The 22,698-nt window shown below is 42.1% G+C and overlaps 1 protein-coding gene across 1 annotated transcript; it reads right to left on the bottom strand.

Annotated features, from left to right (window-relative positions):
* Positions 1-10,745: 10,745 nt before the first annotated feature.
* LOC135982407 (general transcription factor II-I repeat domain-containing protein 2A-like) lies at positions 10,746-13,081 on the bottom strand. Its single transcript, XM_065588986.1, has one exon. The coding sequence runs from the start codon at positions 12,848-12,850 to the stop codon at positions 11,042-11,044; it is 1,809 nt and encodes a 602-aa protein (XP_065445058.1). The 5' UTR covers positions 12,851-13,081; the 3' UTR covers positions 10,746-11,041.
* Between the last annotated feature and the right edge of the window lie 9,617 nt (positions 13,082-22,698).

Genomic DNA, 22,698 nt, shown 5'->3' on the forward strand with positions numbered 1-22,698 from the left:
CCTTGAAAAAAAAGCTAGGTCTAGAGACCGGGCTTGAGATAAACAGCAATCTGGAAGATAATAGATTTGCCTGACATTGTGGTGTCCAGTAAATCATAACAAAACTTCAGAATACTGGAAAGAGGCCAGGAATCAATGACTTACTTTATTGTTTCATTATTACATTTTCGGAAGGTAAAACGAAGAGTGCTGTTTACTTTAATTAATATTACCTAATTCTTAACTCCTTGTTGCCCAAAATTATCTTTCTTCAAAGGATAACAGCTTTGCTTTTCAAAATTAAGGATAACAAAAATGACACCTCAGCTAGGTAGGAGAAATGTGAAGTATGGAAGAAGCAAAATGTCATCAGAGACTCCATATTGAACCTGCTAAATAGGGCTGTGTTCTTTTCCTAATCGTGTTTCATTCTTTCCATAGAGAGGTTATGTCATAGGAGGCTTTTCCCCTTATTAAAGAAAAACATAAATAACAGCAGAGAGCAAGAAGCCAGATATTTTCTCAGCCACATTTGAGAATATTTCCTTTCTTTCTCTAACTTCCACCCAAGAAGGGTGTGTGTATAAAACCTGTAGTTACATATCTAAAGGGCATTTACATATCTAAACACATGCAGCCAAGTAAAATAATTGGGGACTACCTGTGGTGTAAGTTACTGCTCAATGGGTATGTCTACAGTGAAATGAAAAACCCATGGCTGGCCCATGCCAGCTGACTCAGGCTCATGGAACTTGGGCTAAGGGGCTGTTTAACTGTGGTGTAGACATTTGGACTCGGGTTGGCACCCAGGCTCTAGGACCCTGCAAGTTGGGAGGGTCCTGGAGTTCAGGCTGCAGCCCAAGCCTGAATGTCTACACTGCAATTAAATAGCCCCTGAGGGCAGATCTTAACTACCGCTTAAGTCGATCTAACTTGCATCTCTCAGAGGTGTGAAAAGACACCCCGCTGAGCGACGCAAGTTACAGCGACCTAAGCGCTGCCCACACCGGTGCTATAGAGCATCTTCACCAGACATAGCGCTTCTGGTGTAGACCTGCCCTTATCCCGAGCTCTGCGAGCCCAAGTCAGCTGGCATGGGCCAGTCATGGGTGTGGATATACCCTGTGTCTCTTAGGCACTTCTGAAAATGTTCCCTTACATGATTAAATATATATACTATGCAGCTAGAAAAGGAGAATGGAGTTGTTTTCTTGGGCCCTTTTCATAATGAGAAAAGGAGGAGTGACTAATTTTCACTGAGTGCCAATATGAGTGTGCTGAATTTTGTATTTAAACTCCCAATGAATGTACTGTAAATATTTGCTTGGAATTACCTCTGAGAAGCATGTAGTCAAAATGGCCTACAAACCACTTTGTTTTGGTTCTGATAATTGTTTTGAAACTGGGAATCAGCTTTGAGAAAGAGAAACTGGAGGGATCAGGATACATTATGTAGATCTCCACATGGTCCAATTCAAGTGGTGTATAAGTTAGACTCCTTTAAACTGAGACTCCCTTAGACCTACTTACAACCACTCTTCTCGTGTGTAAGACTCTAATTGGCTTAATATGGCCTGAGAGACAAACACCCTAGACGGTGGTTCAGGGTATCCAAGTTCTAGTCCTGGCTTTTCCACCGGTGACCTTAGCCAAATCATTTCACCACGCTGTGCCTCAGTTTCCCTATCCATAAAATGGGGCTAATGCTTCTAACCTACCTTTGCAGCTCTTAGCGCTCTTCTAGTGAAGAGTACTAAATAAGATCTAGGTGTTATTATTAACTTAAAGCCAAAGGACCTAGAATAAAGTGTAAGTTGAAGTAGTTTCTACCCTAATTTAACTTACACCTTCTCCAGCTCCTTGTGCTGTGAATCCCAGCAGTGCAGAGTCCTCCACACTGAGCAGAATGGTTGTTGGAAAGTGAAAGGTGTTGGAATTTCACATCTCATCTGAATTTGGTCCTGAGTCTAAGCTTGCATAACAGATTCAGCATAGGGAGTGGAGGAAAGTGTAAATTATACCAAACTCCTTCTAGACTTGCTTAGCTTCTGAATGTGGCCCAGGAAGTATAACTTACACCAGCTTTCACATCACCTCTGACTCTAGCTCATTAAAACTCAGAACGTATATGAAACACAGTTAAAAGTACCTTTATGAAGTGCTTCAGTTGAAGAAAAACATATAAGGTTGTCTACAATGTTAGGCCAAAAATTAGAAGCAAACAGTATATCTAAAGAAAATACAGACACAATGTGCATCAGGTCTTTCACTGGATTCTAAAGCCATGATAATGAGTAGATGGGAATGAACTAGGTGGATAAAGATTAGGTATCTCTGAAGAATTTGCTAAGCAACTTGGATAAAAAAGAACCAACCTAAAACTTTAGTGCCAGTTCAGACCAAACTGTCTGAATCTTAGAAAAGTTCAGTTGCCATTTTTCCTCGCATTTTTCTTTGCATTTTTAAGCACGTCTGTATTTTCTGTTTTCGACATGAAGAAAACAACAAAATATCATGAGAAAAGTTATTACTACTGTATTTCCATCCCAACAACAATTGGGTTGTTTAGAAAATCTCACAAGAAAACCTGTGTTCTTAGGAGATTTCCAGCCTGAAGTCTAACAAATTATTAAATCATACTTATTATTATTAAAATAAAATATTTATTTGTGTCAGGCTAATTAGGCTGGAAAAAATGAAATTGTGTGTCCTCCAACAAAAATTTGCAGTTGAAGTGACATGGCCCATTGGAGGTAGTGAGAACTATCCCAATGGATAGTTTTATTAATTCTTAAGAGCGCGACCCCTTTTCAAGATGATTGTGTTTATGGAAACAATTAATCAGGGAAGAATTCACTTTGAATAAGCACCAGGCAGCTCAGACAATATTTGAGGCTACTTGGGTATCTAAGAGCTTGTATGTTGAACAGTCCAAAATTTCCCAATGAAAATATTTGCCTCATGTTTTACAATGGTGCCAGCAAAGTTAATAAGTGAAGCTGTCTTCCAAGGCCATCTAATTTCATGGATCATGAGACCCAGTGCTAGGATTTAACACTGCACAGAGTCATTTTTATAGCACTGTTAAACATTTCCTCACATAAGGCTTAACTTAGTAATAGTAGAGTGTCACTAACACGAATGGTTTATTAGTGTTCCATTTAAATAACAGTTAATAAATCATATTTACCATGCAGTAGTGATATAATTGGGGTTTAAATATTTATCCCCTGTTTAACTTGGATTACAAGGTTTTAGAGTGATACGTAATATGGATAGTGCTATTAACACAATCCCTCACCCCCCAAGAAACCACTTTAATACTCTGGGCCAGTAGTCCCTTTTTTTTTTAAGAACCTTCCTTGAAATGGATTAGTAGATTTTTCTCCCAACTCCCACAACATGTCCCCTTGTGCTGTGCTAAAGGGTGCAACTGGGGGGGAATTGAGAGGATACTCATCCCAGCTCTGCCCACAAAGTAAGCGCCACACATCTGAATCACCAAAATGAGATGTCACTCATAGTAGATTGTGCTGATCTAGAACCTTCCTTTCTTACCTGAGAAATAAAATAGTTAAAAATACTGACATTAAAATTCTCATCACTGGGCATCTGAGTTATCCCCTCTCTGAGATGAATGGGGAAGTTCATGCTTATCACGGTTATTATCCAACGTCTCTGCAGAGTCTTCTCTGCATCTGTTACACTCAGAATTGGTATACACTTAAGTTAGGCTGAAAAAACACACCCCTGGCTGATGTAGCTATGCCAACGTAACCCCAGTATAGACACAGCTATGTTGACAGAAGATTGCTTCCATGCACATAGCTAACTTCATTCAGGGAAAGGTGTTCCGAAACCAACAGAAAAAACCCTTCCATTGATGTAGGCTGCAATCTACACTTCAGGGTTATGCTGGCATAGCTGTGCTGACATAACCATGCTGGTATAGTCTCCATAATGTAGATACAGTGTTAGTTCATATTTTTGATATTTTCTCCAAAGCATAACCGCTACAAACTTACTATTAAAAAAAAATAAAGCTGAGATTCCGCAGAACAAGATGGCAGCTTGAGACAGGTGCTGGTATGCAATATTGCCACGCACTGGGCCAATCCATGCCCTGACAGTGCTCCAGCATTGTTAGCCTGTCGTTGTCCTTCTTTTTCTTTTGCTCCCTTCTTGCCTTTTATTTCTGTGTTCTCTTGATTTTCTTTCTTGTGTAGCTTTGCTCCTCTTTCCCGGATAGATTCTCCTACCACGGTCCTCCATCCTTGGTGGAACCCCTTGTCTTTTCCTTACTCATCAAAAGATATAACCTTCTGGTTTGGTGGTGGGAGCAACCACTGGTGGCGCTAGGGGGCAGGGCCAATCATGTCTATGGTAGTGAATGCCTTAGGAAAAATAGAAGCTTTAAGTGGGGTGAGCCGGTCCCATGGCTGGCTATATTAGGGGCCAGGAGAGACTACTTTCAAGAAGCCACCCTCCTCTGTATTTAGAATTGTTGGAACATATTTGCAGCAGGAGCTTGTTTGCAAATAATAGGTCATTTTTTTCCCCTGTTTCTGCTGCCCCTCTCCTCTGTGTCTTCTGCATGCCAACCCCTAGAACTAGTCTGGCTACCTCTAGGCCTTACCTCACCAGACTGGGAAACATGGGGAACATATGGTACAAATCTTCTTTTGATACCAGAAGTTATAAACTATAGACAGACTGAGAGGGTCAAATCAAGATGTGAGGAGATGGTGCTAGGGCATGTGATTTGGGTTCATGGCCCAATCAGAGTGGAAGTTCAAATTCAGTGACAGAAAAATTTAATTAGCTGTCTTCTAAGATTTTAGCCCAAAGTGGTGAAAATCTTTAGATTAGCTGATCTCATGAGATAATCTGCTGTCACAAGATTCCTGCACAAGATGAAGCCTACCACTTGGGCCAACATCTCATACGAATGCCTGTTCTTCTGAGATTTCAACTGCAGCTGACCTGGCCCGGAGGTCACATGGTTGGTTACCTGAGGCCAGGGCAGTAGAGTTTGAACTGATGACCAGATTGGCTAGAACAGGCATTGTGGGATACTGCCGAATAATTCTGGAGGCCATTCACAGCGCATTGGGCAGCCACACTGGCACCGCAGCGCTGCAGCGGCAGCGCAATACTCGCTATTCCTTTCAGAGAGGTGGAGTACATGCAGCCCTGCAACCACGGAGATACAGCGCTGCAAATGCCTTGCCAGTGTGGACAGGGAATGAGTTACAGCGCTGGGGGAGCCTTTACAGCGCTGTAACTCGCAAGTGTAGCCAAGGCCTAAGAAATGAACTCTGCCAAGACCCATAAGTATGCCTGAACCTTGAGTTCTCTTCTGCGTGCTTGGCTCACCAGACTCAGGAGAGACTTTTCCACTTTCAGCCTGCATATCTCTCCTTCATGCAAATGATTTAAAATGAAATTTTGCCTGTGAAGTGCTGAGAATGATTCAGACTAATTGACTTTACTATGATGGAAAATTAGGAAATAAAAAATGACAGTTATTTCATTTAGAAAATCAGCTACTTAATCTGCAGATGCAGTAACTACTGTTGGCTAAAAAGAATTAATATGGCATTATAATACAGGGAGATAAAATCCAGCTGAAGTTTTTTCATGATTATGTTTAGTGATGTGAGGGGAGCAGTGACTTATGATATCAATGAGAGGCAGGTTAGAGTCTGCCGAGGTAGTCCCTGTCATGATCACTGTGCTGAAGTAAAGCAGTCTCTAGTATGCCTTAAAATCTGATTGGGGCAAGATTCTCTTCTCTGATCCATGTGTCAGATCACAACCATATGTCCATGTCTCCCATTGCCTGCAAGAGAGATCCCTGCATTCAGGAAAAGCAGAATATTGGAATCAAGATCTGCTATATGGAGAGGAGATTTTTATTTCAAGGTAGTTTTTTTTAAATGCAAACTTTTCTGCTGGTATAAATGGGCTAAAGTCCATTGAAGTCAGTAGAACTGCACCCATTTACACCAACTGAAAATTTAGCCCCCTTAAAAAATATTAAAAAGTAATACAATATAACTGCTTATTTTGTATAGTATCTTTCATATAAACTCTATCCCAGAATGCTTTAAGGAGTTAATTTCTCCCTCCCTCTGCTGTCATTTAAGGGACATTTGGAGAGAAAAGTGACATTTTCAGATGAGATTTGAGATAAGTTGGCAAGTCAGTGAGGCAGTGAGTGCGATACTGAGTCTGTTCCGGATTATAGATTTTGAAGAGAAGGCACTCACACCACTAATCAAATAGTTGCATGAAGGACTGGAGAGGAGGCAGGTTCTAGCTAGACTATCAGAATGAGCTGTAAGGGGAGTAGGTCTGTACAATCCCCAACATCAAGGGTCTGACTTAACCCTACAATAATACATATGGGTGGGACTTTCAAAAGTGCCCTAGGGAGTTAAGTGCCCAACTCCTATTGAAACTTGATGGGACTTGTGCTCCTAAATCCCTTGGTCACTTTGGAAGATCTCCCCCAAAATTCAGAATGAAGGCTAAAACTTCATGTTCACTCTGCCTTTCATGTCAAGGTAGTGTGAGACTTTCCAGATCAGGATGAGTTAGCAATGGCTTGGCTTTCCTTGAGTTCCCTTGTTGTTTTCATTGGTGTAAGTCACTGCAACACAGTTTTTGGTGTGTGAGTGCTTGTTGGAGACAGGGCATTCCCTGGCAGACATTCTTCTTAGTGCCTGTGCTATGCTGGAGTTGAGAATCAATTAGTCTCTGAGTCTCTCCTGAATTACAATTATATTTAGTGAACAATTTACATGCACTTTTGTCATCCTTTCCCCCACTTCCTCTTCTCTTATGTGTTCTTGCCAATTAAGGGCCTCTAGAAGATCTCTTGCAGCCTATCTGTGATGTGGATACAGGTGGGGAGGAAAGAGCTGATGGGGAAGTGAAGGGGGTGGTTTAGGGAGTTTGTATTACAGCTAATTTTTACCATTTGCTTAATCTATTGCTCGGGGTCATTTGTCAAACTGTTGCTGCTGTTCCTGCCCCTCCCCCCTCCCCCTTCATGGTGATGAACAGTCTGGGGGGGAGGGGAACCATCACTTTTCAAAGGATCAGGAAAGAGGAAGAGTTGATGATAATGGCCGAAAGAGGTGAGGGCATCTTGCATGGATCAGTTCACAGGACACAAAAGCTTTTTGCCCGCACTGCACCCAGGAAATTAGTCTAATCGGTACCAGTTTGCAATGGGAGAGTGAAAACAATCACCCTAGAATGACTCATGTGACTTAGTGATGGCATGACTGGGTCTTTGTTGTTTCCTCTCTGGGGTAAGATGTGCATATTATCTAAGCAGCATGACAATTGTGTCCAAAAGACTTTGTTTGATTATAGTTGAAGTCAATGGGGATTTTGCTCCATTAAGGAATGCAGAATTTGCCACTGCATCTACAAGACTAACCATAAGTCTCAACCTGCTAAGACCCAAATATGGGACACAGAGTCTGACAAGGACCCAAACTAGAGGACTAACTAGAAAAATTATTCATGGAGGAAACTTCAAATGTAGTAAGACTCATTCCATTGGGGTAGAGAACTCTTTCTATCAGATCAGTTTCAGGATTCTTTGCTTCTGATGTAAATAATTTTCATCAATAAAAGCAAGTTTGTGTGGCACATAGGTAACTTTGGGTCTGAACTGAGTAACATGTTGAAATAAGGGAGGGACATTTGAAATCCCATGGGCCAAGTTCTGCTCTCGGTTAGTTGCATTATACTAGACTAATTCTGCTGAAGTCAGTGGGTTACTTCAGAATTTACATGGTTATGAGAGTGGAATTTGGCTCGTATTATTTGTCTATCACAGGCAATTGTATAGGATCAAAAATGGTTCACATGTGAAAGAAAAATCAAGTTAGAAAAAAAAGACCAGTTTGGCCATATGAATATATGGCGTCTGACAAAAGAGGTGCTTTCTAGAAAAGGGATACTTGTGTAAATGGTCCAGTTAAAGAAGACACAGTCAATCCCTGTATCCACTTCAGAGCTCCCATGTAGGTTTATGAACCCTCGTAAAGGTGCTAAGTTAGGTATTTAGTTATTATTTAGTTTAATAATTAATACTAGTTTAATTATTTAAAGATTAGTTAGTTAACCACTGAAATGGATAGCCCTGGTCCAATGTGGCTGTTTTTACAGATGCCACATCTTTACATCACCAAACTATTTGTATAATGTGGACATTTTTTAATAGGAAATGTGATGAGTAATGGACCTTTTTTTCCCATTAGAAAATGGGTAGGTGCTAATTAATTTATAATCTGATGGGAGGAAATGAGTTGAATCTGTGCAATAAAAGGCACAGACAGGGCTTGATCCTGCAAAAGGTGCTCAGAGCCTGCTGACAGCTGCTGGACACCTTCAGCGCCCAGTGACTCCTCTAGTAGACCAGGCCACTCAGTCAGCATCTTCTTGTAGATGTTCAGCCTTTTGCAAGAAATGAAGTCTTTAGTTAGCCGTGTGGAGGTATTGTTATCTCTACAAAAGGCCCTTCACAGAGCTCCATGGATGCCACAGAAATGCATTGAAATGGAATGGAAGAAAAAAGGTAACTAAAAATCAAATTCTCATGTTAAATCAATTGTGTTCCCCAGTTCACAGCAAGGTTTCCATCCAGACAAAACAATGTAGGCAAACGCGGAGGAGATACCATGGAATCACCTGAGGGATACCAGGTTAGTGAGGGATGTTGTGTTCAAAACCAGTTAGGGGAGTGTCACTGATGATAATAGATGTGTCTGTCTTACAGCAGGTTTAGCAGCATTTATCACTCCTGGTATCTGTGGTAACCAGGCACTTACAGCTTGTAAGGTCTTTGGGACAGGGACTATTTTTTTGATCTGTGTTGTACAGAACCTAGCATATTGGAGTCCTGATCCATGACTGGGGTTCCAAGGAGCGACCACAATACAAATAATAAATAATAAACACAATAACATAGTATCTTCCTAGACTGAGACCAGGAGATACGGTCATGCTGCAGTAGGTAAATGCTGAGGCCAACATTTTTAAATGTGGATGCCTAAAGTTTGGCATCTACACCCATAACGAGGTAACTAAATAAAAATGGCTTGATTGTCCTAGAGGTGCTGAGTAGAACTGAGTGGGGGTGCACCAAAACTGTTTGCCAGTTTGGGTTGAATTTGGCAAATAGTTTTGCCTGAAAAAAATAACTGGAAAAAAAAAATTCATCCTTTTATTCATCCTTTCTTCCTTCCTTGTTCCCCATGGTTAATTGACAGGATCAACAAAATGGACTCATCCAATTTGCTTCTTTCTCTTTACTGACTTCAACTCCTTCAAGCAGCATTTATCCTTTGGGTTAATGTAGTGTTGTATTGGGCACTCATGGAAATGACCATATTTATTTATTTAGACTTATTTTTAAGGCACCCATTGAAAGGGTCTGAGCACTAGTGCTGGGCCTTAATCCATCAATCCTCTGCTTCTTCAATTACACAAGTAAAAATGTAAAAAATCCTTAATTTATTACTGAGTTATTAGGTTTTCTTTCAAGCGGTTCCTTCTTCTCTAATTTCATGGAATGTAGCAAAAATTTGTGGCATTTCAGCAAAACATGTCAAACGATGGCAAGTCAAAGAAACTGGTTTAAAAAATAGATGAAAGGTTTTGCACTGAAGCTTTGACATATTTGGTGCAATTTGTAACATTTTGCAAATGTCCTCCTTTCTTTTTTTTCTTCATCTTTCTGATACTTTTGTGGATTAAACAATTCGATTCTTGGCCAGGGATCTCCATATAAAGTTTTCTCTGCAGAAATCCTCATTCTCTTCTCCACGGGTTTTCTTAGGAGAAAATTTCTCCCTTCTCTATATTTTGGTCATGTTTTTCATAGATTTCAATGTCAAAAGGGACCACTGTGATCGTTTAATATGACACCCTTTCATTTATAATACAGGTCATAGGGCTTCCCTGTATTAATTCCTGCTTCAAGTTCAATAGCTGTGGTTGTAATAGAGCAGATCTTTCAGAAAAATTCCAAGCTTGATTTTAAGTGTGCCAGTGATAGAGAATCCACCTAAAGCCTTGGCAAATTGTACCAATGAGTAATTAACCTCACTTAAAAAATGATACCATATTTCCAGTCTGAATTTGTCTAGTTTCAACTGGATTGGATCTTGTTATACCTTTGTCTGCTAAATGGAAGAGCTCTCCATTATGAAATTTCTGTTCCCCATGTAGTTACTTAGACTGTGATTAAATCATCTCTTAACCTCTTTGTTAAACTTTGAGTTTGACCCTCTTGATTCAGGGTGTGTGTGTGTTTGAGGTGATATACTTGGAGTGAACTCTGACTTGCAAACTAAAATATTAATAATAATAATAATAATAATAATAATACAAAAATAAAAGGTATGAGCAGCTTTACTATATTCATCCCTGTGCTGAAAGGCAAAAGCATCTGTTAAACACAGATTCTCAGCTGGTGTAAATCAGTGTTAATCCCTTGACTTCATTTACGCCGCCTGATGATCTGGCCCAGAAACCTTAAACTAGGTCAGAGTGTGATATTCTTACTTATGTTGAATAGCACCTTACACCATGAGAAATTTCACTGCAGTCAATGATGCAAAGTACTGTATAATGTAAGGGAATCACAATCTGACCCCATGTTTAAGAAAAGGAAGAGGTTTGTGATAGCTGCCACTGCTCATCATGGCCTAACAATCCATGGCAGGGGTGTCAAACTCAATTGCACAGGGGGCCAAAACTCAAAACTCGCGGGCCGAACAGTATAACCATTTATTTAACAGACTAAATATTTGTTTTTTAACCATTAATATGAACCAAAATACAGGATATCATTCCAAAATAAATACATTTCAACTTAAAATATTTTGCTCTTCATAAAAAAATATCCTGTCAATACAATACATTCAAAATCTGTACATGCTGGAATATTAAAAAATCTGAAAATATAAATAAAAAATTGAATTTAAAGCAAAAGTATAATCATAACAAATCATAACATTCCATTTTCTTGTCCTATTTAGTCAGAGCCTGATACTTGGAGTCTTTTCTTTGCAACAAGTTCGTTTATGTTTGGGGTTAGGTTCTGTGTTGTGAAGATTCTCAGGATCGATTGCAGGTGTTCATCAGTGAGGCGACTCCTGTGTGACGTTTTGTTAATTTTCATCACAGAGAACAGCTGCTCGCACAGATATGTGCTGCCAAACATGGACAGGATTCGAGCCGCATGTTGGCGGAGCTGCGGCATCGCTTCAGGAATGAAGCGAGTGAACTGTGCTGGCCCCGCAGTGTCGTACTTTGCCTTCAGTGTCCCGTTACATTGCAGTTCTATCAGCTCCATCTGCATTTCTACAGGTGCGGTTTCCACATCGACTGCAAATGGGTTGCGAAGCAGCTCGAAGTTACTTTTCTGTGCCTCAAAGTCACTGAAGCGCCGTGCGAACTCAGTGCGCAGCGCGCTGAGTTTTTCAGCAAAGGTGGCATTTGGGAAAACTGTGGCACTTTCTTGGTTCCGTATTACTTGGCAACAGGGAAAGTGAGACAAGTTGCATTGGTGCATTTGTGTCTCCCATAAGCGCAGCTTCACTTGAAATGCCTTCACTGCATCATGCATATCGGTTATTATGTGCTCCCGTCCCTGGAGTTGAAGGTTTAAAGCGCTAAGATGCGACGTTATGTCAGCCAGGAACGCCAACTCACATTTCCACTTTTCATCCCGCAGAACTGTGCAGTCTTTCCCCTTACTGTCCATGAACTGGCAGATTTCCTCTCGCAGCTCAAAGTGTCTTTTGAGAACTTTTCCCCGACTTAGCCACCGGACCTCCGTATGATATGGCATATCGCCAAACTCGCTATCTATTTCCCGCAGAAAAGACTGGAATTGGCGGTGATTTAAACCGTGGGCTCTGATAAAGTTGACGGTTTGTGTTACAGTGTTCATCACATGATCCATTTTTAGGACTTTAGCACTCAGCGATTCCTGGTGTATGATGCAGTGATACACTGTCAACTCACCGGCACAGTTCTCCTCCCGCATCTTTGAGCGCATCCTTCCCACCAGTCCATTTTTTTCACCACACATAGCAGGTGCGCCATCTGTTGTAAGTCCAACGAGTTTTTCCCACGGCAGTTTCATGTCGGTTACACTTTGAAATACATTTCCAAAGATGTCTTCTCCTTTCGTTGTCCCGTGCATCGATTTAATGTCCAGTATTTCCTCTGTTACGCACAAATTGGAATCCACACCACGGATAAATATCGCCAGCTGTGCAGTGTCAGTCGCGTCAGTAGTTTCATCCACGGCAAGGGAGTATGCAACAAAATCTTTTGCTCTTTCAGTCAACTGTGTTTTCAAATCAGTCGCCATCTCACAAACCCGATTAGCAACAGTGTTTCTGCTGAGGCTTACATTTGCAAACGCTCGCGTTTTATCTGGACAAAGGACATCGCACACTTTCATCATACAATTCTTTACGAATTCCCCCTCGGTAAACGGCCGTCCTGATTTGGCGATCTCTTCGGCCACAATGAAACTTGCTTTCACAGCAGCTTCACTTTGTGATTTTGCTTTGGTGAAAAACGTCTGCTGGGATGTCAAATTCTTCTTCAACTCCTCTACCTTTTGTAGCTTCTGTCCTGCGCTCAGGTTTTTGAATTTGTTCTCATGTTTCGTCTCGTAGTGCCGTCTTAGGTTATACTCCTTCATTACAGCGATATTACTCCCGCAAAGGAGACACACTGGTTTACCTGCAATTTCAGTAAACATATACTCATTCTCCCACCGGCTTTGAAAGCCTCGGTTTTCAGAATCAATTTTTCTCTTGGCCATTGTTGGGGTCTAGCTTTGATTTGATATTAGCGTTGTATATATCAACAGACCGCGAACTTGAACCGCGGCTTGCCGTTGGCGGCAATTGCACTGCATCATGGGATTTGTAGTGTGTGTTATTGGGGCGTCATATCACAGGGCCATTAAAAACAGATATATAAAACGATTTCGCGGGCCGGATATAATTGTATGGCGGGCCGGATGTGGCCCGCGGGCCTTGAGTTTGACACATGTGATCCATGGGATCGTACATGGAATAAGAGGATGCCTTACACACCCATGCTGGCTCCCTGCATTGCGGGTAGAAGGGCAGGGTGAAAGCAGTCTCTGCACAGGAGCTCCTCCCTCTCCCATGCAGATCCTTGACTCCTCCCCTTCTCCCCCACCCACCACACCATGGTCATTGTAGCTATGACAGTATGCTAGGAGACTTATGCTGTACCAGGCACTGGGCTGCAGCAGGGTACATCTCTGCCCCGGAGCACGGGCACAATCGGGAGGCAGATAATAACTCTGAGTCACAATCTGCTTCCCATTCTGCTCTGGAGGCAGAGCCGCTCTATGCAGCGTCATGCATGGGGCCCTGGGCAAAGCCCTTACCATCTAGACTTCCAAAATTCCTTCGCATTTGTAGTTTCAAAGACCCTTTGTTATACTGATTAACATGTTTTTAACAGCAAGATTATGTAAGAGGTGGTCACTGAAACTGGAAGAAATTAATATCCCTAATGTAAGAATGCAGTGGAACAGCAATGATAATCGATTGGTCTTGGAGAAATTTTATACCAGTATGCTGTGGCTGTGCACTGGCAATATAGCATGTCTATTATATGAATAACATTGAAACTAGCTCCCTCTTATGATTAGACAGGTGTCAGAGACACTGCTGTTGCATGAGGTCTTGTTATTTTGGAAAATAGTTTTGAAAATTCCATTCCATATTTTCCATCCAATCTATCTATCAATCTATTTTAGGTTCCTCTTAATAAGGTGCCTATCACTGTCATAGCTAAGATCCTGCTGAGGCAAAAGAAATCCAGGCCAGCAGGTTACAATTTTTAGTAGAACATTCTGCATTTATGGTAGGAATGGTCCAAAAAAAAAAAAAGCCCTGCTCAAAACAACTCCAAACTTTGGAAGGGGTGCTGAATCCAAACCTGGATCCAGATCTGAATTTTGCAATTCAGACCTATCTCTGTTTTCTCTCTAAGTGAACTGCAAACATTCATTGTCACCCAGACTGGTATCTTTATCCTGGCCCTTAAAAAAAATTATTTACCTTTCGTGGCAGGTTCTTTAGTGTGTCCTACAAGAAAAACACAATGCATTGTTAATGTTAAGCATTGATATTTTTGCAGGGGGGAAGTCTGTAAGCACGGCTCGCACAAACACACACATACACACCACGAGTCTTGTCACTTTCATGTCCTCCCCTTGATGTGCTGGCAGGGGTCAGTTAGTTAGCTCTATTGGAGCCTGGGAGCAGTCTGCAGGCATGAGGAGGTGGAGGGACGGGCAGAGGAGATTAAGGGGGAAATGAAAAAGAAAAGGAGCAATCATATTTTAGAGTCAGGTGCAAATTTGCTGGTTATGGTTCCGCTTTGAGGCAGTATGTCACGGGCCCAGATATGAACCATGTAGAGCCCTAGGGAGTAATCCAGCTGCAAATGTGGCCATTAACATACAACACAATCGCTGCTTCTCCCACAGGCTGAATTAAATAATACATATTTAATGTGATGACAGGTTCATGGGGAATGAGGACCCAAACAGAAGAGAAAGAGGAGAAGAAAGGCCCACAGCACCACGCCAGCTAGGGAGACACTCAGATTTGATTTCAGACATTAGCAACACTTGGAGTGACTGGCAAGTGATGAAAGAGAAAATTTAACCCTGCCTTGCATGGTGGATTATTGCAGCACTGAAGGGGAAAATGTCCCATTTTCACAGCCTTAGATATTAGCTTGGAAAGACCTTTCTGCTCACTGCTTGAAATGCCTGAGTGAACACTCACCTATATAGCTTGCATGGAGTTGAATAATGTTTATAGCTAAGCTAACCCCCCCTAAAGTGTGTGTGTTTGTGTATGTGCATGCGCAGAAACTCAGTCACACACACACACACACACACACACAGAGTGTCACATATCCTATCACATACAAACAAACCGCCCTGTATGGTCACACATAGACACACACACTCTTTGTCTCTAAGAGAAGGTTAACATGAATTTGGCTTATAGTAACCACATGTATGGAGATGCTACTCTTTGGGGGTAAGACAATCAAGTGCCCTTGTAAGTTACTGGAGATCAGTTTATTTAAAACTGAGGAAGGATTTATGCTAGTTGGAAGAATGAAGAATTTCTGCATAGCAGGCTGACAGATTTCTCTGGATGAAAAATGAGCTGGCCTAAGACTCATTTAGGATGGAATTAGGAAACCTTTTAAACAATGTATTTTTTTAAAAAGAGGGGAAATAGAAATGACAACATAACATAAGGAAAAGGAAACTGAGGCATTTTTCAAATGGTACTGCATGGGTGATTTCAGTACTGGCCTGCTCATTTGAGCCCTCATCCAGCAAAGGATTTGAGCACGTGCGTAACTCAAAACATCTGAGTAGTCTCGCTGATGTCAATGGCACAGCTCACATGCTTAAAGTAGCACACAGGCTTCAGAGCGTTGATGATCAGGGCCTTGTTGAATGGCAGATTTGAATCAGAAGGGAAACACATTCTGGGTGTAATGTCATTGGCTATGTTGTCTGTTGTATGTTTATGTATCATCTTAAAAATTAAACTTCTGCCTAACTTTTATAATGAAGCCAGGTATAACTCTTCCCATTTCAGGTTGCACTGCAAAGCCCAAACTTGGGACAGGACAGGTTCATGAAAAGTTTCACAGAGATTTATGAACCTGGATTGATTTGGAGTGAAAACTCATGGAGCTCTGGATTTGCCTGGTTAAAGAGCATAAATCAGGCCAAAATTGGAGCTTTTGGCTGACTTTTGCTCTATTTCCCTTTGAGTATTTGGATTCATCTAAACCATGAAACTGAAAGTTAAATTCAGGTGGTACAAACACTTGGGCGGTGAAACCGAACAAAAAAGTTGGACTTGGGACCTAAAGCCTGACTGCGTATCCATTTATTTTAACCCAGTTCTTATAGTAAATTCCCCATCCTGTCATGGGACAATGGAAAGAACCACAGAAAGTTTCTTTTGTCTAACACTGAGCAAGAAACTTTGTTAGAATAAGGAAAACAGTTGCCCCTAAAACTACCCTGGAATGCTGGTCTTGCATGGAAACCCATGCATTCTCATATCTCCAAGGGGGTGACCTGAAGCCTTCTTTCTCCTACCCCTCCAACCTCTTCAAATTGGAGAGTCTAGAGATGCTGCTTCCCTTCTCCAGCAGCAGGGCCGCCCAGAGAGGGGGGCAAGTGGGGCAATTTGCCCCAGGCCCCGGGCCCCGTGGGGGCTCCCACAAGAGTTTTTCAGGGCCCCTGGAGCGGGGTCCTTCACTCGCTCTGGGGGCCCCGGAAAACTCTCGCGGGGCCCGGGCCCCCGGAGCTTCTTCCGCTCCAGGTCTTCGGCGGCAGTTCGGCGGCGGGGGGGTCCTTCCGCCCTGGGACCCGCTGCCGAAGTGCCCTGAAGACCTGCTGCGGGGGGTCCTTCCGGCCCGGGACCCGTCGCCGAAGTGCCGGATCTTTGGCGGCAATTCAGCAGTGGGGGCCCCCTGCCACCGAAGACCCCAGGCCCCCTGAATCCTCTGGGCGGCCCTGTTCAGCAGCACTGTTAGCACTCTTTCTGCTTGGCCCTACTGTTGCTGAAATTGTGTTTCCCATGTTCTGGGGTGATATGCTTCAAATGTGTTGCACACCCCAGAGCTATGAGATTTGAGTTAGCTACAACTGGGCTCCAGAAGAGAAACCATCCACACTGAAGTAAGGGGCTGAAGGAGTTTCAGAGTGACTGGTGTGTTATGAACGAAAGTCACAAGGATGGTGGGAGAAATGAGTAAGTGAGGGGCATTACTCCTCTCTCTTGCTTGGTAGGGGAGATGGTTCCAGTTTACTGCACCTCAAAATATACTGAGGTTTGACTGGGTTTGAAAGACAGCCAGCAGTTGGGAGAGGACTAGTTCAGCCTAGTCCTGATTGTCATTATTTGTGGCAGGGAAGATGCAGACTCCTAAATGCAACCTCCTGAAGGATAAATTGATTTTCAGTTAATTTGTTTTGAAATATATTTGCTGGTCATTTTAAATTCTACACATCCAGGCCCAAATTCTCCCCTCACAGCTGTGTGAGGCTATTGAACTCAGTGGGGTTGCATATGTGTAAGTGAGGGTAGAATTTGACTCTACGGTTGCTACTGATTCAGGACTGTGAGTAGCTTGAAAGCAGATTTTTTCATTTCTTGTATAGGTTTGAAGTCCACTTTTAAAGCTGTTTTGTTCCCATTTGTTTTCCATACAGCCCCTTTGGCCCATGGAGAGGTTTGACACATGAATCCTTGCTCCCTACAGTGTATTTCCTGACAGAAGAAACAGGGCAGCAGGTATTAGAGGCCCAGCACTGCTCTGCCAAAACAAAACAAAAATCCAGCCATTAGATACACAGGAAGCAGGTCGAGCCTTTAATCTTAACAGCGAGTAGGGGGCTGAGTGAGCATCAATAAGTCATTAAATCTTCAATTTTCTGCCTTTCCTTGAGGCTTCCCCCTCATTTCCCCACGGGATTGCCATGGAAATCAGAATTACTACAATTGCTCTGTACAGTCAGGATAGAACAATTGCTGCAGACATGAACTATGCCGTGGGCCAAGTCCTGCCCTCAAAGAGACGTGTCACTCCCAGACCAGTTAGTGGAAGTTGCGCACACATGTCAGACGGCAAACCTTTACTCTCTGAGTGTCATTAAACAGCGCACACACCAGTCTCACAAACCTGTAGCGCTCACTTGCTCTATCTTTCAGCACCCCACAGTGCCACGTTCTCTTAGGAGAGTTGCTGTATCTCATTATTTCCTGGGACATAAGTGATCTCTCTCCTGCCATCCATCTCCACCCTCTGACAAACAGAGGCTAGGGACACCATTCCTTACCCATCCTAGCTAATAGTCATTAATGGACTTAACCTTCATGAATTTATCTAGTTCTCTTTTAAACCCTGTTATAGTCCTAGCCTTCATAACCTTCTCAGGCAAGGAGTTCCACAGGTTGACTGTGCACTGTGTGAAGAAGAACTTTCTTTTGTTTGTTTTAAACCCGCTGCCCGTTAATTCCATTTGGTGGCCCCTAGTTCTTATATTATGGGAACAAGTAAATAACTTTTCCTTATTCATTTTCTCCATACCACTCATGTTTTTATTTACCTCTATCATATCCCTCCTTAGTCTTCTCTTTTCCAAGCTGAAAAGTCCTAGCCTCTTTAATCTCTCCTCATATGGGACCCGTCCGAAATCCCTAATTATTTTAGTTGCCCTTCTTGGACCCTTTTCTAATGCTAGTATATCTTTTTTGAGATGAGGAGACCACATCTGTATGCGGTATTCAAGATGTGGGCATACCATGGATTTATAGAAGGGCAATAAGATATTCTCTGTCTTATTCTCTATCCCTTTTTGAATGATTCCTAACATCCTGTTTGCTTTTTTGACTACCGCTGCACACTGCGTGGACGTCTTCAGAGAATTAGCCACGATGACTCCAAGATCTCTTTCCTGATTCGTTGTAGCTAAATTAGCCCCCAACATATTGTATGTGTAGTTGGGGTTATTTTTTCCAATGTGCATTACTTTACATTTATCCACGTTAAATTTCATTTGCCATTTTGTTGCCCAATCACTTAGTTTTGTGGGATCTTTTTGAAATTCTTCACAGTCTGCTTTGGTCTTAACTATCTTGAGCAGTTTAGTATCATCTGCAAAATTTGCCACTTCACTGTTTACCCCTTTCTCCAGATCATTTATGAATAAATTGAATAGGATTAGTCCTAGGACTGACCCTTGGGGAACACCACTAGTTACCTCTCTCCATTCTGCAAATTTACCATTTATTCCTACCCTTTGTTCCCTGTCTTTTAACCAGTTCTCAATCCATGAAAGGGTCTTCCCTCTTATCCCATAACAACTTAATTTACGTAAGAGCCTTTGGTGAGGGACCTTGTCAAAGGCTTTCTGGAAATCTAAGTACACTATGTCCACTGGATCCCCCTTGTCCACATGTTTGTTGACCCATTCAAAGAACTCTAATAGATTAGTAAGACATGATTTCCCTTTACAGAAACCATGTTGACTTTTGCCCAACAATTTATGTTCTTCTAGGTGTCTGACAATTTTATTCTTTACTATTGTTTCAACTAATTTGCCTGGTATTGACGTTAGACTTACCGGTCTGTAATTGCCAGGATCACCTCTAGAGCCCTTTTTAAATATTGGTGTTACATTAGCTAACTTCCAGTCATTGGATACAGAAGCTGATTTAAAGGACAGATTACAAACCATAGTTAATAGTTCCACAATTTCACATTTGAGTTCTTTCAGAACTCTTGGGTGAATACTATCTGGTCCCGGTGACTTGTTACTGTTAAATGTATCAATTAATTCCAAAACCTCTTCTAATAACACTTTAATCTCTGACAATTCTTCAGGTTTGTCACCTACAAAGGACGGCTCAGGTTTGGGAATCTCCCTAACATCCTCAGCCGTGAAGACTGAAGCAAAGAATTCATTTAGTTTCTCTGCAATGACTTTATCGTCTTTAAGCGCTCCTTTTGTATCTCAATCGTCCAGGGGCCCCACTGGTTGTTTAGCAGGCTTCCTGCTTCTGATGTACTTAAAAAACATTTTGTTATTACCTTTTGAGTTTTTGGCTAGCTCTTCTTCAAACTCCTTTTTGGCTTTTCTTATTACATTTTTACATTTAATTTGGCAGTGTTTATGCTCCTTTCTATTTACCTCACTAGAATTTGACCTCCACTTTTTAAAATATGCCTTTTTATCTCTCACTGTTTCTTTTACATAGTTGTTAAGCCACGGTGGCTTTTTTTTTTTTTAATCCTTTTAATCCTTTTACTGTGTTTTTAATTTGGGTTATACATTTAAGTTGGGCCTCTATTACGGTGTCTTTAAAAAGTGTCCATGCAGCTTGCAGGGATTTCACTCTAGGCACTGTACCTTTTAATTTCTGTGTAACTAACCTCTTCATTTTTGCATAGTTCCCCTTTCTAAAATTAAATGCCACAGTGTTGGGCTGTTGAGGTGTTTACAAATAAGAAAATTCCACAACTTTTCTCTCTCTATGGCACAGAACTCAATGTGTGGCAGGGAAAACTGCTACCCATTATGGGCTTCCTAGATCACAAATGACCCAGCATTCTCACACTCGTGAGCCTATAACCCAGCTGCGCCCCCAGTAACCCTAACAGTGTTTAATGGCCCTGCTACTGTAGGATATGCATTCCTTCATGATTACATGGCAGACAGATGCTCCTATTCTCTGAGGGTATGATTACACTCGAATCAGAGGTGTAATTACAGCATGTGTACACATACCTGAGCTAGCATTGATCAAGGTAGCTCACTAACTAACAATAGCAGCAGAGATGACCCGTGCCTGCTGATAGTGGGTGGGCAGAGTGAGGGCAGCCGGCTTTAGCAGTGTTACTGAGCATGCTCAGGCTGGGTGAGCATGCTCAGTACAAGCCAAGCAGCAAACCTGAGAGGGCATGTGACCCCACACATGTTGCCTCTGAATAGCAGTGCCAGTGAAGCTGCAGCAGTCTGGGTTAGCCACCTGAGTACATACCCATGGACCCAAGTGAACTTGGGTGTCTAGTCCATGCTGTTGCCTGTGCTGCTGTGGCTTCACTGGTATTTTTAGTGAGCTAACTCAATCAACGCTTGCTCAGGTGTGCCTACGCTACTGATTGCAGTGTAGACATACCTTAGGTGTGCACTGTGCCAGCACATATTGGGTTCTGATACTGGGATCTGATGTGCAAGGTCTCCCTGACAAGAGACACTATAGTGAATGGAACTATGTGTAAAATTTACTGGACAAACCAATAGGAGAATATAACGAAGTGACTCTGTGCACCATTGAAGAGCCAAATGTCCATTTGCCCTCACTCCTTGGAGAAGCTAATGTATTGTTAGCCCTTTAGTGCAAGGGGATTCGAAAAGCTTCCACCTTCCTAACAAAATTTGTAACAAGACGACAACCATGATCTCTCCTGAATCCTCACTACTCCAAAGCCTACTCTAAATCCTCACCCGCAACCCCACTGTGCTCCTGCTTCTACCTCTTTTCTGGCGCACTCAACCTGTGCTGTTGCTTGTTCAAACACTATTGCACATCTCATTGGTATACCAGGAGGGTGAGCTGAGAGACTCTGAAGCAAAGAGAAAAATGAGTGTGTTCTAAGCAACTCTGTTGCATTAGATTTGCAAACCTATGGCAGGGAGTGGAAAACCTGAAGGTGTGATAAAAGAGCAAAGCATGCAGTGGCCGTGTTTCCTTCCCCTTGGTCTACATGCTCTCCAGAAACAGCTGTTTATAAATCACAGGGTTAAGAATAGTTCTCCTCTCAGAAAATTCAAGCTATCACACTACTTAACTAGTCAAAGATACATACAACCTACTTATTTGCAAGCAAGTTTATGAGATAAACCTTAGTATAAAGCTCTACTCCCCATTAATGGCCACACACTATGATTTTTTGAAGTGTTATTGTGTATGATCAGTATTAGACAGGGCCTTCTTTGTCTTTTTCCTGTTTATTTTTGCTTCCTGCCCCGTTTGTATTTTGTTGATCAGTTTTTCTCCAGGGTTCTTTCCGCTTCTTGAGCTTTTGTGGCTCTCCTGGTTCTCATGCTGCCTTTCAATTAGTCCTGCCTTTCTCTGCTGAGTTTGGACTTGGTCCCTCCTCTGCTCTACCTACACCTTATCCCTGAGTGACTCTTGGGACTTCACCTATAACTTCTATGCTGACAACTCCCAAATCTCCCAATCCACCTTGACTTGTCCACTTCTGTTCCATCTTGCATCTCTGAACGTCATTCCACCATCTCATCTGGAATGTGCACTGCCAACTCAGACTCACCATGACAAAAGCTGAACTCTTCTTTCCTCCGAAATACCCTCCTCTTCTCCGTTCCCACTGCTAACTCCACCATTTTCTCTGCCACATAGCCTGCAGTTACCAAATTCTGTTTTTTGCTTTACTACATCCCTAAAATCCATATTTTTCTTTTCGAGTCTAACTTCTAAATCCCTTATCCATGCATTGGTTTTCTCTCATTTAACCAGTGCAGCCTTCTCCTCTGTTCTTGCCAGGCATCTCACCTCACATTCCTCCAGCCCATCCAAAATGCAGCTCCTACAAACATCATTGGCTCTTGCTGCTCAGAGATGTCATGTCCCTCTTTGAATCCCTTCACTGACTCCCACCTGCTTGCCGCTTCAAGTTCAAGTATCTGGTCTGTATCGTTGAGGCTCTGTACAGCATCATGCCTGCTTACCTCTTTGCTCTCATTTCTTCTTACTCCATTTCCAACTCCAGTAGCTCTCTGCTGATCTTCTGTCTAATCACTTCTGTCAAATCTTTCCCTCATGATGCTGTTATACTTTTGTGTGCCAGCAACTACCCCCTATGCATTCAAAGACCTCTCTATAACACACTTCTTCCATGAAGTCTTTCAACAGAAATCTATTTAAATTTTTTTTAATTACAAAATGTGATTAACAAGAATGATGTGGAACAAAACATCTTATACACTGGGCTCTCTGTGGAATGCATTGTGCTTCCCCAAGAGCAATATTCCCTTCCCATTGCTGATTA

This window comes from Chrysemys picta, chromosome 3 (genome assembly GCF_011386835.1).
Source record: "Chrysemys picta bellii isolate R12L10 chromosome 3, ASM1138683v2, whole genome shotgun sequence".
Taxonomy (NCBI): Eukaryota; Metazoa; Chordata; order Testudines; family Emydidae; genus Chrysemys; species Chrysemys picta.